The sequence below is a fragment of the Anarrhichthys ocellatus genome, unplaced genomic scaffold, assembly GCF_004355925.1.
Source record: "Anarrhichthys ocellatus isolate YVR2014 unplaced genomic scaffold, GSC_Weel_1.0 scaffold630, whole genome shotgun sequence".
NCBI lineage: Eukaryota > Metazoa > Chordata > Actinopteri > Perciformes > Anarhichadidae > Anarrhichthys > Anarrhichthys ocellatus.
The window spans coordinates 1-24,280 of NW_022280604.1; the positions used below are offsets into that span (position 1 = coordinate 1).

General features: G+C 43.4%; 1 protein-coding gene across 2 annotated transcripts; it reads left to right on the plus strand.

Moving 5' to 3' along the window:
- The first annotated feature begins 6 nt into the window (after window positions 1–6).
- On the plus strand, window positions 7–23,477 carry LOC116376819 (transcription factor HIVEP2-like). 2 transcript variants are annotated; one of them, XM_031838302.1, is made up of 14 exons: window positions 7–894; window positions 1,017–2,350; window positions 2,685–4,564; window positions 4,768–5,025; window positions 5,283–5,451; window positions 5,667–5,748; window positions 5,995–7,726; window positions 7,849–8,006; window positions 12,225–12,400; window positions 13,136–13,237; window positions 16,337–17,201; window positions 17,894–17,993; window positions 19,650–19,748; window positions 20,279–23,477. In XM_031838302.1, the coding sequence occupies exons 2-14, from the start codon at window positions 1,360–1,362 to the stop codon at window positions 21,023–21,025; spliced, it is 7,359 nt and encodes a 2,452-aa protein (XP_031694162.1). In that variant the 5' UTR covers window positions 7–894; window positions 1,017–1,359; the 3' UTR covers window positions 21,026–23,477. The 2 variants fall into 2 exon arrangements, with proteins under 2 accessions (XP_031694162.1, XP_031694163.1); XM_031838303.1 differs by lacking the exons at window positions 17,894–17,993; window positions 19,650–19,748; window positions 20,279–23,477 and having other exon boundaries at window positions 16,337–16,686; window positions 16,752–16,882.
- The last annotated feature ends 803 nt before the right edge of the window (window positions 23,478–24,280 follow it).

Here is a 24,280-nt window from a genome sequence, read left to right on the forward strand (position 1 = left end):
GTGTGTGTGTGTGTGTGTGTGTGTGTGTGTGTGTGTGTGTGTGTGTGCGCACGTGCGCACGCTCTGCAGCTTTCTGCAGTCAGGTGTTGGTGTGGTTGAGAAACGTTAAACAACGGAAACACACACATATATACTGCGTCTACTGCAGTGTTTGCAATGCAGTTGCAATGCCTGCGTCTCTACATGTGTGTGTGTCTCTTTTCATTTCTCTGTGCGCATGTGTGTGTGTGTTCTCTTGTTTGCTTTTTTGAACGATTACACACCAAGTTAGATCAAACTATGACACCGAGAGAGGAAGGAAAGGTGCTAGCGCTGATGGCTGCTCTTCGACTTGGCCTTTTCTGGACGCCTACACACATTATGACACTCCGACGTCACTTCCACAGCGCTATTTATAAGCCTTTGTGTCTTTTTAGGAACAGCGTGGGCTTGCATTGCATCAGTGACTCACTGAGTGGAAGGAGGAGGGAGGGAGGGAGGGAGGGAGGGAGGGAGGAAGGGGTGGAAAAGGCAAAAAGCACAGATGGATTCCAGTGTGAAGAAACTAACTGAACAATCAATGACATTTACATTCGCACGTCAGGCATGTACTTGACAACTTAATGAGTCCTTTCTGTACAACAAGTATATTGTGTATAGTTGCGCTTAGCAGCCAAAATGTTACATCTTATTGTACACAAAACTAACTTATGGTAAGAGGGAGATGTCAGGCTGTAGGTTTACTTGTCATCCGTACCATCATTGAGTTTATGGATTTTATAAATGGATAATATTTGATAACAAAACTAATTGGTTTTTCTCTCTTTTGTTTTGGTGCAGGTCTTTGCGTGAGAAAACTGGATGACTCTTGAAGCTAAAGAAAGAGGATCTACAAGCACTTTCCCCGAAAGAAAAGTTAGTATTCACCCTTTGATCATATTAAGGATATTGTGTTAACCTTGATTTGAACACACTCTTAACTCAAAATGTGCTCCAAAAGTCCACAAACATGTTTCTTCTTTATGTGTCCTCTCCAGATCACTCAAGGATTCTTCTGTCTTTAGATGAATTGGACAGAAAAACAACGCACAGCAACATTAGTGTTTACAAAATGGCAAAAGGAGAGAAACATTTCTGATGTTATCCACTAAAGCTCCTCTTTTATTTCCACTTCCTGATTCCTGTTTCCAGCCTGGCTTTACAATCAGTCTATTTCAGCAATGGACGGATACTTCCTGTTTCTGTGAACTTCTCGGCAGCCTTCAAAGGTTCAGCTATCATGCCTGGTAGTTTTGGGACCTTGTAACCCTCCAGAACCCACCTTCCCAACTCCCCCACCACCCCCCTCCCTCTTCTAATCCACGGAAGAGTGTCACGAAAATGGAGGCTCGTGAATCAGCTGGCGCCGGCCAGAGATGCTCAAACAAGGAAACAGTGAAGGAGAAGGCGTCTCTGCAAAGAAAGTGGGCGTCCGAGTCCTCTGCTACCACCAAACGAAGCACTTTTGCTGACCCAGAGGCAAGACAACGTGAGAGTTTGCCTTGTGGTGCCACGGGGGGATCAGCACCCCAGCAGAAGTACGCAATTACAGGGAATTCTGGGAAGCTGCTATCTGGACCTTCTGCAGTTGGGGCCATGGGAGGCCCGCCATCTCAAGACCCGCAAGGGCACTTTGCTCAGGGGTTCCCAAGGGGATACTCCTACCAGCTCGGCCAGCCGTACCCTCAGCACCCCCAAACTGAGCGCTTCCTCTCAGGAGCCAAACCCCAGCCGGGTCTAGAGCCTCATGCCTGGCCATTTGCAGGCCAGTTGCCCTCGGATGACCTGTACCCGGTAGGACACCCAGGACACGCTCATCCTCATGGGGCTGGGGCAGGGAGGTTTCCCCGCCAGAAATCTCCCAGTTTACCCAGCTCCTTCGGTCAGTATTCTCAGTCAGGCCCTGAGCCTGGAGAGGAGGGCTACAGCAAAAAAGAGCAGAAGCCGAAGAAGCCCGGTAAGTACATCTGTCACTACTGTGGTCGAGCTTGCGCCAAGCCCAGCGTTTTGAAGAAGCACATCCGCTCACATACTGGAGAGAGGCCATATCCTTGCGTACCCTGCGGCTTTTCCTTCAAAACCAAGAGCAACCTTTACAAGCATCGCAAGTCCCATGCTCATGCCATCAAGGCTGGACTCGTACCTTTTTCAGAGCTAGCCGTGGCCCGCAGTGGGGACATGGACCAGGCCTCCCCAGTGGGCGAGGCCGAGGTCCACTCAGATGGAGAGCAGAGTACCGATACAGATGAGGAAGGTCTGGAGGGCTCCACCATGCTGACGGACAAAATCAGCCCCATACCGCAGATCCCCTTTGAAGCTGACAAGAATACAGGTCAGATTTCCCCATCTTGAAAAACATTCATAAAAAATTTAAATGCATAAAGTTATCATCACGGTGAAATCAATTGGTGTTCAGGGTTTTAATGCATAAATTGCTTGATATGGACCTGTTTTTTCTTATTGATCAAGACTTTAAAAATAAAAAAGTTATATTTTGTCAATTTTGAAATTTACAATCATACATTTAATGTATTATTGTTTCACTGTATGCTGCCTGACATGCTCATTCACTGCCTGTATGTCTATATTTTTTTGCTCAAAATTTTACTCAATCCTAATCTTTTTATGTGTGCGACTACTTCTGCTCCACTTTATTCACTCTGTAGGTGGTGTGGAACCAGCATATGCAGACTCAGCTGAAGAGCTCCTGGTGGGGTCTATCAAAGTGCCTATCCTTATTGTCCCCAAGCTTGGGGGAGTCCCCTCCACAGGGATGGAGTGCCCACCCTTTCAGGACATAAAGGGGTCACACCACATGTTGGCATCACACGCTGGAAGAGCGCATTCACTGGATGACTCCCCTACCATCAAACAACGTTTGGCCCTGAGGCTGAATGAGAAAAAGGGTCAGGACTCTGAATCTGCCATGTCCCAGTCCTTGAACCTCCTCAGTCCTCACAGCAAAGGCAGCACAGACTCTGGCTACTTTTCACGCTCTGAGAGTGCAGAGCAGCAGATCAGCCCACCAAATACTAATGTCAAGACGTACGAAGAGATTATGTTTGGTCGGACTTGGTACTACCGACCCAACTCCAGATCAAGACAGTCTATCACAGTGGGCATGGCAGGTGCAGACCCCAGCTTAGCTAGCTTAAAGCAACCAGGTGCTATTCTGGACATGGGGAAGATAGCGGAGGATCATATCTGTTTCAGAGGTGATGTAGGAGTCTCTGGAGATCCCAAGCAGTATCCAACAGGACCCTGTCAAAGCAATACAGGGCTTCTGGAGCCACCATCAGATTCTGGGACATATGCTAGGAGTAACTCCATGCCAAACTCCTCCCCACCTAACCTTAGTGTCCCCCCTGCGATTCGAGGCAGTCACTCCTTCGATGAGATGATGACGTCGGATGATGTGTTTTACCCACCAGGGCGTAGACTCAGAAGACAGGCTGCGTTTGAACATTCAGCCAATGAAGCTCATGTAGGAGAGGCCGAGGGCTATGGACACATGCCCAAGAATTTAGCTTCATCTCTGGGTATGAAGATTGGTGAGCGCAACCCAGGAGTCCCAGAGCACATCGCCTACAGCCCATATGGTACTAAAGTTAGCATGTCAGAAATAGCCACAAGAAAAAGGAGGAAAGAGAAGAGTGTTGGGGATGAGGAGGATAGCCCTGGGCATTGTGACAGTAGCTGTAGTGGTTCAGTTGAGATGATAGGAGACTATGAGTTTAAACAAGGTAGTCTTGATGGGTCAAGAGCCACCCCAACAGGAAAAGGCTCCCTTCAGAGTGCTCACAGCCAGTCTGACAGCTTTGATACCTGTGCCAGCATGTGCTCTGAGGACATTGCATTATTTCATGACTCTGAGTGCAGGAAGGCATCTGGGAATGTCATATCAGTCATCCAGCACACCAACTCACTCAGCCGGCCAAATTCCTTTGAGAAGTCAGAGTCTTTTGAGCAGCCAGGATATCAGCCTTCAGATAAAGCTCTATCTAGCCAGTACTCTGAACAGTCCGACACAGATATCTTTGAAGATGCTCTGAGTCCTGAATCTGCCCTACTGAGGACAGAGAGCATGGAGCAGCAGCTGCAAAGCGACAGTGACCTGGCCTCCCTCTCATCTTCGTCAGCTGCAGCGTCACCTGGCCAGCCTTATCACATCCCACACAAGCTAGTGCGACAACCCAACATCCAAGTTCCTGAGATCAGGGTGACGGAGGAGCCAGACAAGCCTGAAAAAGATACAGAAGCTCCAATAACCAAGGAGCCGGAGAAGCAGCCGCAACATGTGGAGGAGTTCCAGCTGCCACAAAGGAGTGACACACTCGCCCAGATGCCATCGGAAAAGCTCCCACCCAAGAAGAAGAGGCTGCGCCTGGCGGATATGGAGCATTCATCAGGGGAATCGAGCTTTGAGTCCACCTGCACCAGCCTGTCTCGAAGCCCCAGTCAGGAGAGCAACCTGTCCCACTCCTCATCCTTCTCCATGTCCTTTGACAGAGATGAAGGCCTCAAGTCCGTCTCGCCCACCAAACAGGTACTCCAATTTATCTTAGCGACCCCTCCGGCAGTTTTAGCACAGTTTCCATAACATGCACTGCTTGCATTGGTCCCACAATAGTTATGGTACATTGTCATTACTGTTATGTAATTTGTCTATGTTGTCACACAGCACCTATAATACAGAGCTTATTCCCAATAAGTCCAAACTGACCAATTGTCTTGGTGATTCTGAACCAGGATGACTCGTTGGCATCTGGTGGTGGCCCTAAGCAGTCGGAGTTCCTGACGGTACCCGGCAGTGGTCATTCCAGCCACCAGCAGAGGGAGATGAGGAGGTCTTCATCGGAGCAGGCACCATGCACGCTGCCGACAGAGTTGCCTGAAATGCGCAGCAAATCATTTGACTATGGAAGCTTGTCCTCCTCCAGACAGGGAGAGATATACTCCAGTGCCTCTGCAATGAAGGATCGCCGGCGTGGATATCTTGTCCGACAGGTAGCGTAAAAAAAACGACTTACTATTGTAACTCTTAAAAAAAAATTGACTGGAAGTTTGTAGATTGTAGAGGAAAAATGGGGCTCAGTAAGGTCCAAGGCACCACGAGAAACTTTTGTTGTGTCACTTCATTCAAATTTCCTCACACTATCATCGCATAGCGATTGCACCTACATTTAGGCTTACATAGTATACTTCGTAAGTAGCACAGCATTTAATTTCATAACTGACCAGCTGTACTTCCATGCATTTTACAGGCTTCACTGAGTGTGTATCCAGAGGCAGTCATCCAGGAACCAGGGAGTGCTGAGATGTCAATCAAACAGGAGGTTGTTGAACATGGGGCATGGCCTGGCCCAACAGGATCCCCCCACAGCAGCAGCGATGTAACCAGTAGAACCAAGAGAGTTGGCAGTAGCACTGGTGGTAAGTTCAGCATTACAGCAGTTAGATAGTCATTTTGTATACTTCGCCAAAGCTTTTATTCAAATTGCAGTATCATGATAACATTTGTTGAGGTCTTTCTCTACTCAATAAACTAGGACCACATTCTCCCCACATGGGATTTATTTTGTAGGGTAGAATTTAATTTCAAAATACTTTACATACAATACATTCTTATGTTTTATGCACATTTGCAGGGTATCACCACCAGCACCATCAGCATCACATCCAGCAGAGTATCAGTGAGGACAGCTTGCAGGACGAACCTCTTTTTGTCAGGTAAGGAAGTCTGGGTTTCCTTATGCAACCCTAAAACTACTAATAGCCCTTCTTATACAACTGTGATGGAATGAGCAAAATTCAAAACAAACGTTTTTGTTTTTTTTCCTTACTGCCAGTAATCTTTCAACTATTGTAATTGCCCACTTCTCCAACTGGTTCTATTATTACAATATACTTTTTCATGTTACTTATAATACTTAATTTAAAGACAAATACGAGTATTCAACCTTTTCTCCACAATAGGTCCCATCAGCATCGCTTGCAGACCCAGGGCTCTTCATCTGAGGGAGAATATCAAGGCCATGAGGTCATGAATAAGGAAGTAATCCAGCAGTACCCGAGTGGTCCACCCTACCTTACCTACCAGCAACCCAGTCTGTTCTGGAGTCAGGAGGCCGGTCAGACACCCAGACAGCAGCTGACCCTTCAGGCCCAGCAGCAACTCCAAAAACTCCACATCAGATCACCAGGCTCCCTGTCTGGACACCCACTCCACAAACAACAACCACTTCACTCCCTGCAGCAAATTCATGATCAGCAGCCACACAATGGAAAATCTGAAAAGCCAAGCTCTCAAATATACCCTGCCTCGTTCTCATCTCGCAACTCTCCCCTGTCCCAGCAACAACAGCAAAACTTTTCTTCTCTTTCCACTGCCTCCATGCTTCTGCAGCAGGTCCAACCAGTCTTTGCCACCCAGAACCTGGGCTCCCAGTCTTCGCTGCCTGGTATGCTGGTTCCTGTGCGGATCCAAACCCAAGTGCCATCATATGGTAGTGTTATGTACACCAGTGTTAGCCAGATGTCAGCCAGGCCAGGCGGTGCTGACAACAGCAACATGTCTCCTCCGGTTGTTGCTGTGAGTGTGAGCAAACCACCTGGAGGAATTGGAGGAGGCATAAGTGGGGCAGGTTTCAACCTATCACACTTCCTCGGACACACCGATGGTGCAGCGCTGCACTACCCACTCTGGAATGCTCCAGATTCACTACCAGAGCAACGCCTGAACACAGGGATCCCATTGTCACTAACATCAGGCACCATATCCACCACAGACGCCTCAGGATCTGGCGTCGGAGGCAGCAAGCGCATGCTTTCCCCCGCCAGCTCTCTGGAGCTCTTCATCGAGACTAAGCAGCAGAAGAGAGTGAAGGAGGAGAGGATGTATGGACAGATTGTTAAGGAGATGAGTGCAGTGGAGCTGAGTGGAACCGAAAGCGGTAACAAGCCTGAGAAGAGGCAGGGCAGAGGTCAGCGAGCGCGTCTGAAGAGCGAGGGCTCCATGGATGACTCTGAAAGGATGTCCTCTTCTCCGCCACTAAGTGACTTCCCTGTTGCCACCAAGATTGCCATTCCTGTCCGTTCCTCTGCCCCCCACCTTACTGATGTTCCTCGGGCCGAGAGCTTCACTCCTCCTCTCCAGATCGTCACAGACCGCTCCCCAGTTTCAGGTGGTCGGGACTCCCCAGAGGAGCTTGATGTGGACGACTCAGTCCCGGAGCCCAGCTCCAGCCCCCAGTCAATGGTTGCCTCCGACGATGCAGAGGACACTGACAACCCAAATCAGCCTGCTCCCAGTAAAATCCCTGTCAGCATACTGGTTCAGCGAGCAGCCAACCAAAGCGCAGTATTACCTGGAGCAGCGGGTCAACCTCTGCTACTCACGGATGTAGCTGACGTTCAGCAGTACCTCCAGTTCCCAAGCCTGCGCAATATGAGCAGGGTCAGCTGGTGTTTCCTGAACTACACAAAACCCAACAGTACCCAAACTGCCTTGCATAGCTCCGTCTACAGCTCGTGGTGTGTAAGCTCATACAACCCCAATCCTCTGAACCTCAGCACCAAGGCTGCGCTGGCCCTGCTGAGGTCCAAACAGAGGAGAAACACCGATTCTATGTACTCAACTGCAGCCATGTCGCCACCCAGCTCTGGAAAGTTGGTGTCATCTGTGGCCTGGAAGCTGAGGTTTGATCAGGTAATAAAATGCACAAACATATAAAGAAAATGACATGTAAGTGTGCATGCATGGGTGCAAATACAGAGAAACACCAGCACAGGAAGTGTAAAAGGTTCCTTCTTATTCTCTCATCTCTCTAGTTGAAACCAGAGCTGATGCCAGTTGATGCCAGTAATTTCGGGAGGAAGATGAAGGGAGTGGTGTCGTGGGACCGTTCAAAGGAGGAGCAGGTGGAAAAAGAGGTCTCGGTCAAACAGCCCGCCACCGAACCGACCCGCATTAAGATCTTCGAAGGCGGGTACGTCCTGCAAATACACACAACAGTCCAACAACTTTGGTGCAATAAAGTGACTGAAATCCTTTCAATGTTGTGTAATATCAAAAGTATTCTAGCAACTGACGTGAATAGCACACATATTTGCTAGTTTTTGATGGTATTTTTGCCTACATGACATCTGAATGATAGAGCGTTTAAATGTCGTTCCTGCTGTTTGCCCTTTCACTCTACAGCCAATCACATCACACATATTATTCTAGAGTTTGTTTCATCGTTCCTCGGAGACCAGCGGGGTAAGAGCAGAGAGCAGATTGAAAGTCTATTACTGAAAGTCTATATGACGTCTATTTATTTTTCCGTGACTTGGAAAACTGCTAGAATTCAAATTGTCTGCTAAATAATTCAAACCCTAATAAGACTTGAAAGCCAATAATTGTACAAAGACAGCCTTACATCAAAATATTTATATGAATAAATCTTTATGAATAGGTTCGTATTTGGTATGATTGTATCAATGCTTTCCCAGACACAAATGCGACATCTTCATGATCCATGCCATAGAAATTTTCATTTCAGTCCCTTGTTTGGTTTCTTTGCATAGTAACTCAAAAGGACTCTCGGTCACATCTGTTGCACAGATAGCACTTTTGTTGAGGAATAATTGGTTAGATATTTACAGTGATTTGTATCTGGGATTCATAACATTGCCAGTTGAAACTGAAAAGGCTAGAGACCTCATTCCATTATGGGGCTTTTCTGAGATTCAATCAATCATTTTAAAAGCAATGCTTGAGTGTGACAGCAAGCATGTTTTTGCTCCATCTTAGTAGTATATTCCATAGTAACATTTATATCCCTTTCACAGCAAGGTAAAATAAGATTTAAACTCTAAAACAGTATTTCAACTGAGCTCAAACCTCCCCCAAGGGAAAATAATCTATCTTTCATGAAAATCGGGCCGGTAGTTTTTTCGTTATCATATGGACAAACAGACGGACATAACCTCAATGGCGGAGGTAACGAAAGAAAAAGACAACGGTAAAAATGTAATAAGAAGAGGAGCGTGTCAAGAGGTAAAACTAAAGAAATAACCAACAGTAAAACCAGGTAATGACAAGTGTTATAAAGGTATTTAAGAGATGTAACTGAATCTATCAGCCTCAGATTCTGAGCCAAAGAGCTCCAGAGCTGAGATGCCTTCATGGCAGAAGCCTGTTCATCTTTTTCTTTTTAACCGAGACTTAATTACAGTAAGAGAAACCAAAAGTGATGATCTCAGGCTGAATATGAACTTCAGACACCTGGAATTCTCACTGCACAGCTGCTGCTCTTCCCCTCACAAAAACAAAACAACCAGGACCTCAGACCAACAACACACTCAGCTGTCTGATTCTATCCTCACAGCTCAATATTCAACACAAGTTAACATAGACCTTCATGTGAACTTCATCTGTTTCAGCGTGATTAATCGGAAAATCTTCTTAGGTATATATGAAGAAACAAAAGACTTATCCTTTTACAACCTATTCTTTGGGCTTAATTTGTGCCTGTGAGAGTCAGGCCAAGAGCTCGAGCCCGGTAAACCCATCACAGGCTAACAACTTGAGCTGCATCGCTGTAATTGGACGTCGGCTTTCATTATTGTTGCTCTCACTTTTATAGACTGGTGTGAAGTGGGATCTGTCTCTCATTAGTTGTGTTATAAAAGCTGTTTCACACTGTTTTTCTGACATCAGCATATTTATTTATTTTGTTTATTTTATTAAGAGAAATAGGACCAAAGAGATGTTTCATTAGATTTATTTCATATGTATTGTACTTTGTTGTATTTCACAACAAGTATCTCATTTATAATAACATAGTTTTAATTATTTTTAAGTTTTAGAACTTGATAATGACCTCAGAGCCTGACTGAAGTCTACATTTTAAAAAAGATTTTAAAGAAGAAGTTTATTTACTCTGGCAAGACTCAAAAATGGGAAATGAAACATGAGTTTGCAGTTTATTTCTACATGAGGTAAGAGAGGTAAGAGAGGCCTGTTTTGCATCTAGCTTCCTAAACATCCAGTAAACCTAAGAAGACTTTGTAGCTTTGTTAGATGTAATGTTTAAAAGCTACTTTTGTATTTAGAGAAAGGGATTTGAAGAAAGACGGGTTTATAAAATTGTAAGATTGTATCCACAGATCTGGAGAAATACCAGAAGTAAAGAAGTCATCATTGCTGTGGTAGCATCAACAATAGACACAAAGTCACTACGACTCGCCACCTCAGTAATGGCGCCGCAGCTCGATGGTGGAACACACAAAACGGTTGCCCGATTCTTCTATGCATGAATAAATATTGGCATTAGTACAATTTTAAATGATACCCAGTCCTACTTGCAGAGATCTGTTGTGTGGTGAGATGTTTGTTCCTTTGACCAAGATGAGCCTTTTCCACGTCAAACATGGGCTGCCATTGTGTGACACTTAATGAAAGGTTTTGATTGATAGTAATGAAACCAAGAACATCCTTTGTTATTAATTATGATGTTATTAAAGTCACATAAAGATTCTTGTCCACATACAAATCAGAGGAATTTGTCCTGCATTAAATGGTCCTCTAAGACATTCCTACAGTATCATAACGTTTTATAGTCTTACAGTAGAGCCAATAAGACCAAGGTTACTGAAAAACAGTGCAGACACACACACATGCAAATGCTCTCAGACACACACACACACACACATGCAGGGGAGTTATTAAATGCAGCAGACAGTGAAGTAATTCTCCTTTGTCCCCAAAGGACACTTTAGAAGAAATAAGTGGATAAAAGCATACAAACAGGGCAAACAGGCAAAGACACACACACACACACACACACACATGCACTTACATAAACAGTGTGCATAAAAACAAAACAATTGATGCATAAAAACACACAGAAGTCGAAATCCACAAAGTGCAAGTTCTGGTGGAGAAAATATATCCATTTCTTCTTTGTGTCCCTTGAAAGTTTCAGTAGTTTTGAAAGAGAATCTGCTTCATGATCTTAGCGTGTGCTGTGACTAAAACCGAATAAAACAAAACAATTATATTTCATTTTCATAACTGGCCACAGCTGTGTAAACGTCTCGACTCAGACAAGCGTTCAGAGGTATTTCCCACTCCGTGGTGCAGTTGAAAGACAAATTTCCCCCTCGTTGACGCAGACGGATTGTTTGATGCACCTGATATTTGACCTCCTTTAACACATGAGGCCCTGAACTACCCATTGCTTAGTCCTCCAGCCGCTGCAGACGAGACCGGAAACTACACACTTCACCAGCCGTTTAAACTCTTTCACCACAAAGATGTGATGCTTCTCAGCAGAGAAAAGGCAGACTAAATTTACCATCATTTGACTGGTGGTTGGTGGTAATTTCTCTCCATGACAGACAGACATGCACTGATCCTGCTGCCAAGTGTCCGCTGTTTCACTCGAAGCCTCTTTTGGGATAGAAAATCATGTCTGACAGTGATGTTTTTTTTTTTAAGTCTTGTAAAAGGATAAGTGTGGGACTGGAGGGAGGACTGTGGTTATCTGTTTTTAGAAAAAAAGGAGCAGCATAAAGACTATGAACACAAAACCCAAGAGGTGGAATGCTTCATTGTTTCCTATTTTAGCTTCTGATCCCTTAAAACAAAGAAGTCTTTGCTGCAGTTGAATTATGTGTGTGTGGGTTATGACCAGGTCAACTAAAGAGGGATTCTGTTCCCTGTGTTTAATAGTTCTTAGAGGCTTGTACAGGTAGATGTCTCCAAGAGGAAAAGACTAAGAATAAAGGAACATCGGGAAAACGTATTATTATCTTGGGTGACGAATATGAATGTAATGCTATATCAGATTTTAGTTTACAACAAACATATCTGTGTGTATACCAGCCAATAAGAAACAAGAACATGCACTGTAGAAATGCCTAAAATATGTCTTTGGATTGATTCCTGCAGAGAGCACTGACAAAAACAGTTGTTATGCAAAAAACAAAAAAATGTGATCGATATATTGTTAAATTATCTTTTATTAAATATCAAATATATGTATTGTCCTAAAAACACATTCAGTATCAGTTGGGTTTAATGTACTTGTAAGACGGAGAATCCCAGCCCCCAGGTTGGTGACTGCAGGCATAAAGTTTAAGATTTACTTTTTCAGGAGGTTGATATGCAAATGTCTAAGCATCGCCATTCATTCTTCGTTACTTGCGCTTTCTTCCAGGTATAAATCCAACGAGGACTATGTTTACGTTCGTGGTCGCGGTCGGGGGAAATACATCTGCGAGGAGTGCGGCATCCGCTGTAAGAAACCCAGCATGCTGAAGAAACACATCCGAACGCACACCGACGTCCGGCCGTACGTCTGCAAGTTCTGCAACTTCGCCTTCAAAACGAAAGGTAGGGCTTCTTTTCCAAGCTGCTTGTTTATGAATCTGAATGTGAGGTAGACTTGAACTTTATTTTCTCACTGCAGTCACCATTATGTAGAAGGATATTCTGTGCCATAATTAAACATGAGGTTTACAATTTTCATTGTTTCATACTCATTTGATAAATTTGCTCCTCATCAGGTTAGAAAACTCTCTAAAAAACCTTTTGATCATAATAGTCCAGTAAAACTTTGTTTATATCATATTTTTTATATCATATTTTTTAGGATGTTTTAAGCAGATCATTAGTTGGAAAACTCAACATTAAAGCTTTAACTGAAGCAGTGAATCCGAAAAAAACAGAACTAAGTGGTTGAATGAATGAATAAAACTTGCACAGAGGCTGTTTGTCTGTAGCTGTGGTCAAACAGGAATCTTCTTCATATCAGGGGCCCAATATGCTGACTCGCTGACATCTGATCTTTAATAAAAAAGCCATTATCTGCCTGATAGATTTTGAAACCTTAAACTCTCCTCTTTTAAACGTACAGAATGTTTCTGACCAAGAGTCCAGACCAGGTTGAGTCATTTTGTCATTAAATTACATTATGTATAAATTATATATAATTTGTAAATTGTAATTTTGTGGCCACGCTGCTTCTATTTCCAATTTCACTTTGTCACTCTTGTAGCCAAACAAGCTCTGGTTTCCAGTAAGAGTTAGTCAAAAGGTCATTAAATGGTGTGTGTGTGTGTTTTGTAGGAAACCTGACGAAGCACATGAAGTCTAAGGCTCATATGAAAAAGTGTCTGGAGTTGGGAGTCTCCATGTCTTCTGTTGAGGACACTGAGGCGGACGAAGGAGGTAGGAAACACACTAAAACACAAGTGACTGAAACACACACGCACACATCCTTGTACTATCTTTGTGAGGACATTTACATAATGCATTCCCTCCAACCTTAACCATCACAACTAGGCTATACAGCGGTTTACCTCAGGCAGACTGACAGATGCTGCTCTGGGTCAAAAGGACCCTTTTGTTGAAAAAAGTGTTGCAACTGTCACAAATTTGCATTGCTTATGCATAGATTTGATGTAACCCTAACCTAAACCTAAAACCAAGTCTAAACTTTCAAACAGGCCTTTGAAGAGGCAAGGACCTGTCAAAATGTCCTCACTTTCCAAATGTGTCCTCACACAAGTCTAAAAGTCATTGGTCCTCACAAAGATAGATGTACAAGTACACACACACAACTGCAATTAGTGTGATGGAAAACAGAGCTCATCCTGACAGCCAGGACTCGTATCAAACAACCACACTCGACACACAAACCGCTTTAAAATAAAATAAAACATTCTTTCACCATTTGTTCGGAGTCTCTTGTTAGATTATTAAAATATTCCCATGAACAGTTTTAAAGCCACACTTTTTTTCCCCCCTGCAGTTACAATAGCAAGAAACGTTTGCTGTTCTGCTTTACTGACTGGCTTCACGGGTTTTATTAAACCGAGAAGCGCGCCACCACATTAATCAGCTGATATGATATGAATAATCTGATTATTATTACTGGGGAAGATGTTGTGGGCTGAGAGGGATGAACGTGCTTTCCCATGAAACGTTCACAAATAATAAATCGCCATCGACCGTCTCTCGAGGCAGTGACGGACGCTGAACAGATGAGCATGGTTCTGGTGCCTCGTACATCTTTTGATAACTTTTATGATGAAGCTGGAAATAATGTAAAATTAGTTTTATATTTGTGGTCACCATTAACAAAAACCTGAAATTTGATAAGATTAATTAAATGTTGTAATAAATTAAGTAATAAAATAATTGTGTCCTTTAACATAAGCTTTTAATTAGGTAGTTTATTCTGGAAATGTACGACTTACTGTGCAAATGAATTTAACTAGTGAATATAAATTTTAAAAAATTTAAAATTATAAAATATGTATCTTGTAAACTTATAGTGTTACTATAATGTTTTCGCCCATCATTATAACATAGTATTTATAAAAGTGTATCTTTTGTGTTTAACAGAGTAAATTATGATTTTTTTTTACCTCACAACTACGTTGAAATTAACCTTTTAAAATCTTTTTAATTTCACCTTCATCACGTTACAAACCCAAGAGTCCCATGTTCATTTTTATGGCTGCACCGTTCCATCAAAGGGACGTGTTCCAAATGTCTCGTGCATCATCTTATTAATATTTGGCTGCTTTGGAAACTGGGGATCAACACGAAAATGTCAAATAAATGTCTGTGGGTTTGAACAGAGTTTAGTCTCATATTGGTTTATTCAGTCAATGGGTTTAAGGAGGTACGAATTACTAACGTTAGGTTGTCACGTCAGTAATTTTGATTATTTATTTATAGCCTTTGATTTATAGGGCTCCCTTATATTTTATTTATACTCCTGGTTGTCTGAGATCTATAGGACATTGAAGCCTGCTGTACTTTACTGTTTGGCTAACCATGAGTCTGTCTACATAATTACCCAAAATGATATCTTCCAGGGAAGGAGCTTAATGTCATTTACATTGGACGTAGAGTTGTACCTGCTGGCAGGTGTTTCAAAATGAAAGTGAAGGTTTTGTTAAGACAAACTCACATTTTACCGTCACATTGTGCCAATGGCTGACTGGTAGCAGGTCATTTTCCACCATTTAGACCACGAAATTAAATGTTACTTCAGTTGACCCTGTGTGTGTGTGTGTGTGTGTGTGTGTGTGTGTGTGTGTGTGTTGGCTTGGCATTTAATTGGGACACAACCCACACACACACACACACACATGCAGTGTTTTGGGGAAAGAGAGATCTTTAGAAAGTTACTCGGTTAGTAGTTGAGATGTAAACATTTGTGGTTCGTGGTTGTATATGAGAGACTAACTGGAAAAGTAGTCCGGTGTTAGCAGATCTGATTTCTGCTCATAGCAGTCGGGTGAATAAAATTGAATAACTCCAAACGGTTTATGCTTCTCTACGCTGGAGGAAGTCCAGGAAAAGCAAATTAAACTGATGGAAAAGAAGAGTGATGTATATCATAAATATTTTTATATTTCTATGATTTTGACTTCTGGCTATTTTGAAACTGAAGAACTCGGAGCAGGTCAGGATTTGTGTGTATCTTCATCAACTTTGAGTCTTTTAATACAAAAGTCTCAACAATAAACCAACTTTTTTATTCCCAAAATTCCCCTTTTTGTCAGTTATCATCCAATCAGCTTCATTTTATAAGAGAGTCGGACCCCCAGTGATGGTTGGTTACCTGCCAACAGTAACTGTGCAGCTACTGTACCATGAGACCCTGCCAACATTTGGCTGCAGTCCATCCTGTAGAAAAACCAAAGTGTCAAGGGTTTAGTCTCAAATAACTTTGTTTTATGTCTTTTGTATGTTATTGGTTTGAGCTGGTGGGAATGTGGTTTCAGTGGTTTTTAGTTTCACATCGAATCTCCTTCTGTTACCACATATTAATACAAACTGTTTCTCTCTCTCTCTCTCTCCACATGTCTCTTTCTTCTTCCTTTGTTTGGTGTTCGCTCCCCTTCTGCTTCTTCTTCCTTTTCTTCCGCTTCCTCTACTTTACTATTTCCTCCTTTTTTTCATTTGTTCTTCTTCCGCACCCTCCGCTTCCCTTTCTTCTTCTTCGTCTTCGTCCCTCAATTATCATATTACCTCCCATTCTTCTTCTACTTCTTCTGCTACTTTCCTGCTCTTCTTCCTTTTTTGCTTCCTGTTTCCTTTCGTCTTCCTCGTTGTGCATATTCCCTTTCCTCTTCTTTGTCTGTCCCACTTCCTCTACTCTGTTCTGTCCTAACCTGCTTCATTGTCTCCTCCTACCCTCTTCTTTTTCTTCTTCTCTTCCAATCCCTCCATTTCCTCTTCTTCCTCCTCTCCTTCTTCGTACCCTCTGTTTTCCTCCTCCACCTCCTCCTCCTCCTCCTCCTCTTCTAGATGTCGGAGAGGAAGGCCAGAGGACAGAGAAGATGTCCAGAGGCTCCATGGCGGACCACCAGTTCTCAGACGCCGACGACTCAGATGGCGGAGAGGACGACGGCGACGAGGTGGACGACGACGATGATGAAGAAGACGACTATGACGGCGACTCCACCCCGAAGACCCGTTCGCGCTCCACCAGCCCGCAGCCCTACAGCCTGCCCTCCATGTCCATCACAGCCATGGCCTCCTCCTACCCGGCTCCTCACCTTTCTCATCACTCGGCGTCCGACCTCCTGGGCAACACCAACAAGCCTCCGCTGTTCGGCTACTTCACCACGGTACCGAGCATCCAGATCACTCCGCAGGCGCTGCCCAGCGACCACGGCCAGACGGCGTACCACCGAGGCCTGCAGAGGGCGCTGGGCAGCAGGCTGCTAGCTCCACCCTCCTCCTCCTCCATGGACGATGACCTCCCCGTCCCATCCCCGGACCTCTCCTCCCCGTCCTCCCGCCTGTCTTCACCCGGGCTGGACCACTCCGGCTGCCCGTCCCCGATCTCCCCTTCCTCCTCACCTTCAGCACGCCGATACCTCTCCCCGCGTCGCGACCTCTCACCCCGCGCCAGACACCTCTCACCCCGACGGGATCTCTCTCCTCTTCGTCACATCTCACCGAAGAGGGACCTGGGGGTGGGAGGGGGATACAGGCGAGACCTCTCCCCCAGGAGGGGACACCTCTCGCTGCTCTCCCCTCTCTCTCGGCCCACGTCTCCGGCGGGAAGAGACTACAAGCGTGACCTTTCACCACGAGGCCGCCACAGGGCGATGATCCGGCCTGTTTCACCTCGCCGAGGCCTCCACCAACACCTCCACCACCAAAGGTGAGTCGAGGGGATGTGTCTGATGGAGGTTTCATTATGTCTATGAAACGTCTTCAGCAACGTCCAAATAAGAGGACAGCTTAACAATATTTAAGTTCTATCTTTATTCTTCAATTCACAATAACATCAAGCCAGGCTTCATGTTTATCACACCCTCATTTAAAGTACTGCAGGTTGAATCTGGTAAAAAATAACGAACAAACATAACGTAAAAAAATAAAGTGTCAAGATCAGTGATGCAAGACTTAATCTTGTAATAGCCTAATTTAACAATGTTTTTTAACAGTGTGTAGGAATTAGGGGGATTTATTGGCATAAAATGTAATATGATGTTCATAACTATGTTTTCATTTGTGTATAACCACCTGAAATTAAGAATCATTATGTTTGCGTTGGCTTAGAATGAGCCATTTATATCTACATAGGGAGCAGGTCTGTGTTTCTACGGTAGCCCAGATTGGACAATCTAAACATTGGTGACATAAAAACGTAAAAAAAAGGCTTTCTGAAGAGCCAGTGTTTGGATTGCCACCGTAGTTCTTCGACATGCTTGGAAAAGGGAGGAGTGATTGCAAGAGTATTCAGTTGGTTGCAATCTACAACCTCACCACTAGATGCCACTAAACCCTCCACACTGCTCCTTTAAGTTTTGTACCTAATGTGCTATTTTTACTTTGCTATGTGACCACCAGCCAGCAGAGTGGATCGCGGGGCCTCAGGACGGGTCACCAGGGTGGCGTGCTGGGTCAGGCGGAGCTGGGACGACGCCGAACCAGCTCGGAGATGGAAACGGTAAGAGTCCAAAAAACTCCTAAATTAAACACTCTATAGTCGAGTCTGAATAAATCACGCTGTCATTTGTTTTATTCATATCTGTTCCCTTTAATGTGCAAACCAGCTTTTCTCATTTTTTTGGTTCAGATGAAAGTTTTTGTTATAAACTGTGGTTTGGATGATATTATACAATGTTTTTGAAAAGCCTTCGTTTGTCTTTTTGTAACAGGAGCAGCAGAAAATCCCCACTTAGTCGTTATATCCACATTACGAATGATTATTTATCAAATATCTCATTGTGTGAATATTTTGTGAAGGCACCAATAGTCAACCCGATAATATTGTCGCCATATCGATATCAAGGTATTTGGGAATAAATATCGTGATGGTTGTTTTTCTCAATATCGCTGACAGAAAAGCTTTATTTTGAAAGTTAGACTGTATATAAGAAGTGGATGCCTTTAGTTAGACGTTTAGGACGTCGCCATCTTGGCTTTTTGCAACCAGTGAACAGGAAGTGACCATATTTGGACTGAGGAGGAGTGACGTAGAGACGCCGTATGCATCTCTGGTAGAGACCTGTCAATCCCCGTGTAGCCCCGCCCTAAAGCATCCCCTGCTTTATGGTCTGTTTGACTCTAAATGGACCATAATGTACTAAATGAACATCATGCTGTATTGAAGAAGACTTGAAACTAGAGATTGAGACCATAAACTCATGTTTACAATGTTTACTGAGGTAATAAATCAAGAGAGAAGTAGAGTCATTTTCTCATAGACTTCTATACAACAAGAGGAGTCGCCCCCTGGTGGACACTAGAGAGAATGCAGCTTTAACACGTGAACCTTTGACTTCACATTTCAGAACCAGAAGTTGCCTTCTGTGTGAACCCTGACTTTGTCAGCAGGGTTGGAGTTTTCACAGTTTTCCACTCCACTTCATACAACATTTAGGTGCTCGAGTGTGATTTAGTAAACTTTGTGACACTCATGCTGTGGTCTACCTGGAGCAGAGATGTGGGGAAAAGGACGGTGAGAAGAGAGAAAATAATAAAAACGAAAGAGGGAGCAGAGAAGGAAAGCGTCTGGCAGACGGAGCAGAAACATTCAGAGAGGATGAGGGAATAAAGAGCGAGTCAGATAGACTGAGTGCGTTAGAGAGAGGGATGATTGAAGATAGGGCTGCTGGGTTTTGGTGGTAATGGGATCTTGGCCGGTGTCGGTGTGGTTAATAACACGGCTGTTTTTCTTCTTAAGAGCCCTACTTCAAACTCTGGCTTCTGCTGCTGGTCCCACTTCAACAAAGCGTGAAGCGGAGAGTGAGACTGGCTCGGCTTTGATAACCAACCGGTCTCCAAATGATAGATTAATGTTTTAACAGCCATTACTCAGGCATAAGGAGTTTGCCTTCATGCTTCGTATTTGTTTTTCTTACCAACACCTGCCGGCCAGAACAACCGCACATTTCTGTTTGAGCACTTTTCATCAAGGCTTATTCATTTATTTCGTGACTAAATATTTGGTTTTCTATTGCGTGGCCTCAAATGTGTGTTTATTGTAACTAGTGCTGTGCAATGAGTGTGTGTGTGTGTGTTTGACATCAAATTTTAAATGAACAGAGAGGATGAGAACCCGTTTCACTGGTTCATGATTGATGCTCATCTCTTCTTCCAGGAACATTGTCTGGTCTCATCGTCAGCAGGGGAACGGGACCAGTCCAGCCCACCTCACCAAGTCCTGTTCAGCCACCTCCCTCTTCACTCCCAACTCCAGGTATTATTCTTTTTCATTTAATTATTTCATTTATTTCTACCTGTTATATTTTCTTTTGTAAAATTCTTTAAATAATTTTATGAAATTTATTTTCTTTTGTTACTTCATTTTATTTTGTATTTATGACGTGTTTTTTTTATCTGATTTGCTTTCATATACATGAGTTGTTCTATTTATTTATTATTCATTTTGTTAATTTTTGATTTATATGTTTTGTGCGTAGTTTGAAAAGTTTGTAGCTATTTTATATATTTCATTGGATTTTATTTTATGAAGCACTTCATAGAAAATGAATAAAGAAGGATGTGTTTGCACATCGTTTGCACTTTAAACATTTTTTGCAGGTCTGTTGAGCAAAATAAGTCACACACAATTAATTAACAGATCATTTTAATAACAGTAGTGTGAAAGTACATATTTTATATTTTATTCAAAAGAGCTCAATAGCACAAAGGAGGAAGGTGTTCGCATAAGGAAGATAATTACCAGAGTCTTTTAACATATAACTCAAACAATAACTTTCATTTCAGGTGCGTTCGCCGTTCCCAATGATCCCCATCGGAGGGATCCAGATGGTACACTCCCTCCCCACCTCCGTCACCTCCCCTCTGGGCCAGCAGGCGGCGCAGCAGAGCGTGTCCCGCCTGCTGCTGCAGAAGAGCACATCGGAGGACTCCACCACCAGCGAGGCCGCCTCCCCTCATTTCACCTCCTTCCCTGAAAGGGGAGCTCGAGGAGGAGGAGGAGGAGGCGAGAGGCTGAGGGAGTCGACTTCCCCTCACCCCTCATCGCAGGAGAGGGAAGGAGGAGGAGGAGGAGGAGTGAGGCGGGAGCAGGAGGAGAGCATCCAGACCTGCACCAAGGCCATCGCCTCGCTCTGCATCGAGTCGGAGGAGCTCGCTGAGCGAGGAGGAGGAAGAACTTTTTCCTCTCCCTCTGCGTCGTCCCACGACTCCCAACATCCGCATCGCTCGCCATCCATCTCCATGTCGCCGCCATCTCCTCACCCTTCGCTCTCTCCCCCACAAGGTCCCGGGATTCAGCACTTTAGCGGCCTGGAGGTCAGGCCTCACCACCCGTCAATCCCCGCCTCCCCTCACCCCTCCTCCCCCTCTCCCTCCTGCTCCTCATCCTCCTCCTCATCCTCCTCCTCCTCCTCTCCTCACCCTCACAGCCCCGCACCGGAAACCCTCCATCCTCCAACAGCGTCCAGACTTCTCAAGCCGGAGAGAGACGGGGGAGCAGAAAGCACAAAGAGAAGCAGAGACGTGTCGTAGGGCTGCAGGCGGAGAACACGAGCAGGAGGAACGATGGATTTCATTTCTGTTTTTGGATAATAGGAAGGGATGAAGAGCAACAGGGAGAGGAAAAACATGACTTTTGCACACACATATTCTACTTCAGTTTATACATACAAACACTCTCTCTCTCTCAGCATGAACACAAATACATGCATACAAAGACAAACAGCTATGGTCAAAATACAAAACGGACTAAAACACAAATGGACTTGTGCAGTTGTAATGTTTGTGTGCAGCATGGCTGCTCTAACCGGGGCCTGCTCTCTTATTTAAGGACTCTGAGAGAGGATCTGCATTTGGTCACACATGTACGGTGACTCCCACCAACACGAGCCCGACCAAAATCTGCTCGAATAAATTAAAGGACTGTGGTTTAAGCGGTACGTTAAAGAGAAAAGTTTAAAAAAGAAGAAATCTGACAGCTACGTGTGTGCCTTTTCTTTCATCTGTTTTTGTTTGTTTGTCTTTTGCTTATATTCTTATAAGCAAACAAAGCAGGAAGGTAAATGTAAATACAATACTATCACGTATCAGCTTTGTAATAAATGCAATCCCTCCCCCTCTCCTCCCCCCTTTACTCCCCCCTCTCCTCCCCCTCCCTCCTCCCCCCCTCTCCTCCCCCTCCTCCTGTGTTTCTTTTCTTTTTGGACACCTTAAAGTCTCGACAAGCGATGTGAAGTTATGGATATTACTATTACGTACGGTTGCACTAAAACATATTTTTATATGAGTGAAATTTTAAAAATGGCTTTTTTTGTGTACAGCAGCAGTTCTATAATACTATTTATTATTGTTACCATGTTTCATAAATTGTACATTTTTTCTTAAATGTCGTGGAAGCCTTTTTCTACGTAGAGCACACGGGGGTTTTGCTACGGCTTACGTTAGGGCGAGGATATGTACACTGTAATATGGCTTTATATGTTAGACCTATTTATATACGTCTGAGTGAGCCCCCTCTACTTGGAGCTATATACACATAGAAGTAAGATTTAGCAGAATATTTACCCAGCATATGAATACAGTATATAGAATCTATCAACCTGTCTCTCTATCTATCTGTCTATCTATCTATCTGCACTTAACATTTAGAATGACATTCACATTAAGGTTATGGTAGTTTGCTTGTACATTTTCTCTGCTGCTCTTTGCCTCCTTGTCCCTGGTTGTGATTTGATCTTGTTTTTTATTCACTTTTCGTGGTATTATTTCCCCTTTTTGTTTTTTTTGTACGATACACAGACTTGCTCTCAGCATTAAGTGAATGAACATGCCTTCTGCATTGCGCCGTGGCATTCTGCTCAATTGTTGTTGTGTTTTTTTTAACCCACACACTGCCCCCTCCACACACACACACACGAATATCGATGTGATGCAGATTTCAAAGTAGCCCCACTTTCTGAAGAACAACTTGAATCCTGTTTTAATCGCCGGATACCTGAACGGGGAAAACATTCCAGTCCATGTAAATATTCAGACCCCCCCCCCGAACACACATTTTATTTTGGCATTGATGCACATTGTGGCAATCAACCCACCAACACGCTTATTTAATGGCTTTATTTTTTAGGGACGCGTATACAAACAGACACCAAACTCTCTGACAAATGCACCTTATATTTAGAACCTCTGCTATGAAAGGTCCCGGCACTCTGATCCGCTGTTCTTCTTTTTGCAGCAAACTTTGATTGAGATGGACGTGTTTAGAAGGAGAACTGTTCTGCACTCTGAACCCCAAAACTGTCAAAAAAAAAAATTAATCCTAATAATACATTTTACTGGTTGTGACATTGAGGCTTTTTCTGCACTGCTTTTTATTTTTTTTATTGTATTTGACCCTTCTGCGACCCCTCCTCCTCTCCTGGACATCCCTTTTTGTAGCTAAGCAATATTTAGCCAAAACTCTGCTCACCAGCGGGGAGTGTGTATTTGTTGCAAGGCAACAACAAGCGTTCTTAAAAATCCTAAAATCAGGACGAGGAGGGACGGCTGGAGGACTTTTGTGACAGTTTTGGGCGGAGTCGGGCCGGCTGCAATGTGAGTGTGTATCTCTGTATTCTGTATCGGTGTGTATTCAGACCAGTATATCCTCTTCTTACGACTTTTTTCTATTTTGGATCCTCCCTCTGTTATGTACACTTATCATGACGACAATGATGTCTTTAAAAAAAGTCTCTCTCTCTCTCTCTCTCTCTCTCTCTCTCTCTCTCAAAGATATCAAAGCACAAGTCATTGTATAGAAATGACAACGATACAAAAAGAAAAAGGACAAAAAAAAAGGTAAACGTGCATATAAAAGGGTAACTTTTGTGATGATGTTCTGTGGAATTAATACATATATCATGTATGACCCCAGTTGCAACAAGGAATCGCAGTAGAAGTGGAAAAAATGGATTGTTGTTTTCAAATAAATATGAATAGAATAATGTTTTTTGTCTGCGCTCATTTTTTTATTGATGAAAATGTATATTTTGTTCAAAAAAATGTCATGATTTAACAAGAACGTCACCAAAGTATTTGTGCTACACTATTTTTCACTAATAGCAATAACGCACAATTACATGCAGGCGCTATTGTAGTACCAGTAGTAGTCGAAGTAAGAGTACTAGAAGCAGTAAAGGCAGCTGTGATTGGAGCAGATGTAGTACTACTGGCTTAAATAGTTCGAACTAGTAGTTGAACATTCACAAGATTCATTGATATTAGACGTTTATTTATGTATCTACATATTATTTGTACTAAATGACAAGCAATAATTGTTCATTTTGAGTGTTTTATTTTAAATATTTTCTCTGATGTATTTTTAGTGAACAAAACTGATGTATTTCTTATATTTTAAGATACTGAGGAACTCATCGGTTTGCCACCTGCAGCTGTCCCAGTTTAAGCCTTTATTTCATTTATTGAAGCTTTATTAATCCAGGTAAACTCATTTAGATCTTTTACTTAAGTGACGGCACTTCCATATTCATTTGAAGCCAAACGATCTTTTACTAAACCTAACCAAGTTGTGTTGCCTAAACCTAGCTAAGTTGTTTTATTTTGAAAAGACTGTGTGCATATAACGAGGGGAAAATGACACGTGTTGATAGATTTCTTAGGAAAACTTTTCCGTGATATCATGTGTACCGAGGATACTTGAGGGGCGACATTTTAGTTATAGGCCACTCTCACTGCTACACCGTCTTTTTGCCAATTGGCGTGAAACCAAACACACACCTTACACACACA

Excerpts from the sequence above, each read along its gene's own strand:
- LOC116376819 (XM_031838302.1), top strand. The coding sequence starts at position 1,360 with ATGGAGGCTCGTGAATCAGCTGGCGCCGGCCAGAGATGCTCAAACAAG. Across the intron at positions 5,026-5,282 it reads GTGGATATCTTGTCCGACAG|GCTTCACTGAGTGTGTATCC; the intron begins GTAGCGTAAAAA and ends TGCATTTTACAG. Across the intron at positions 13,238-16,336 it reads CACTGAGGCGGACGAAGGAG|ATGTCGGAGAGGAAGGCCAG; the intron begins GTAGGAAACACA and ends CTCCTCTTCTAG.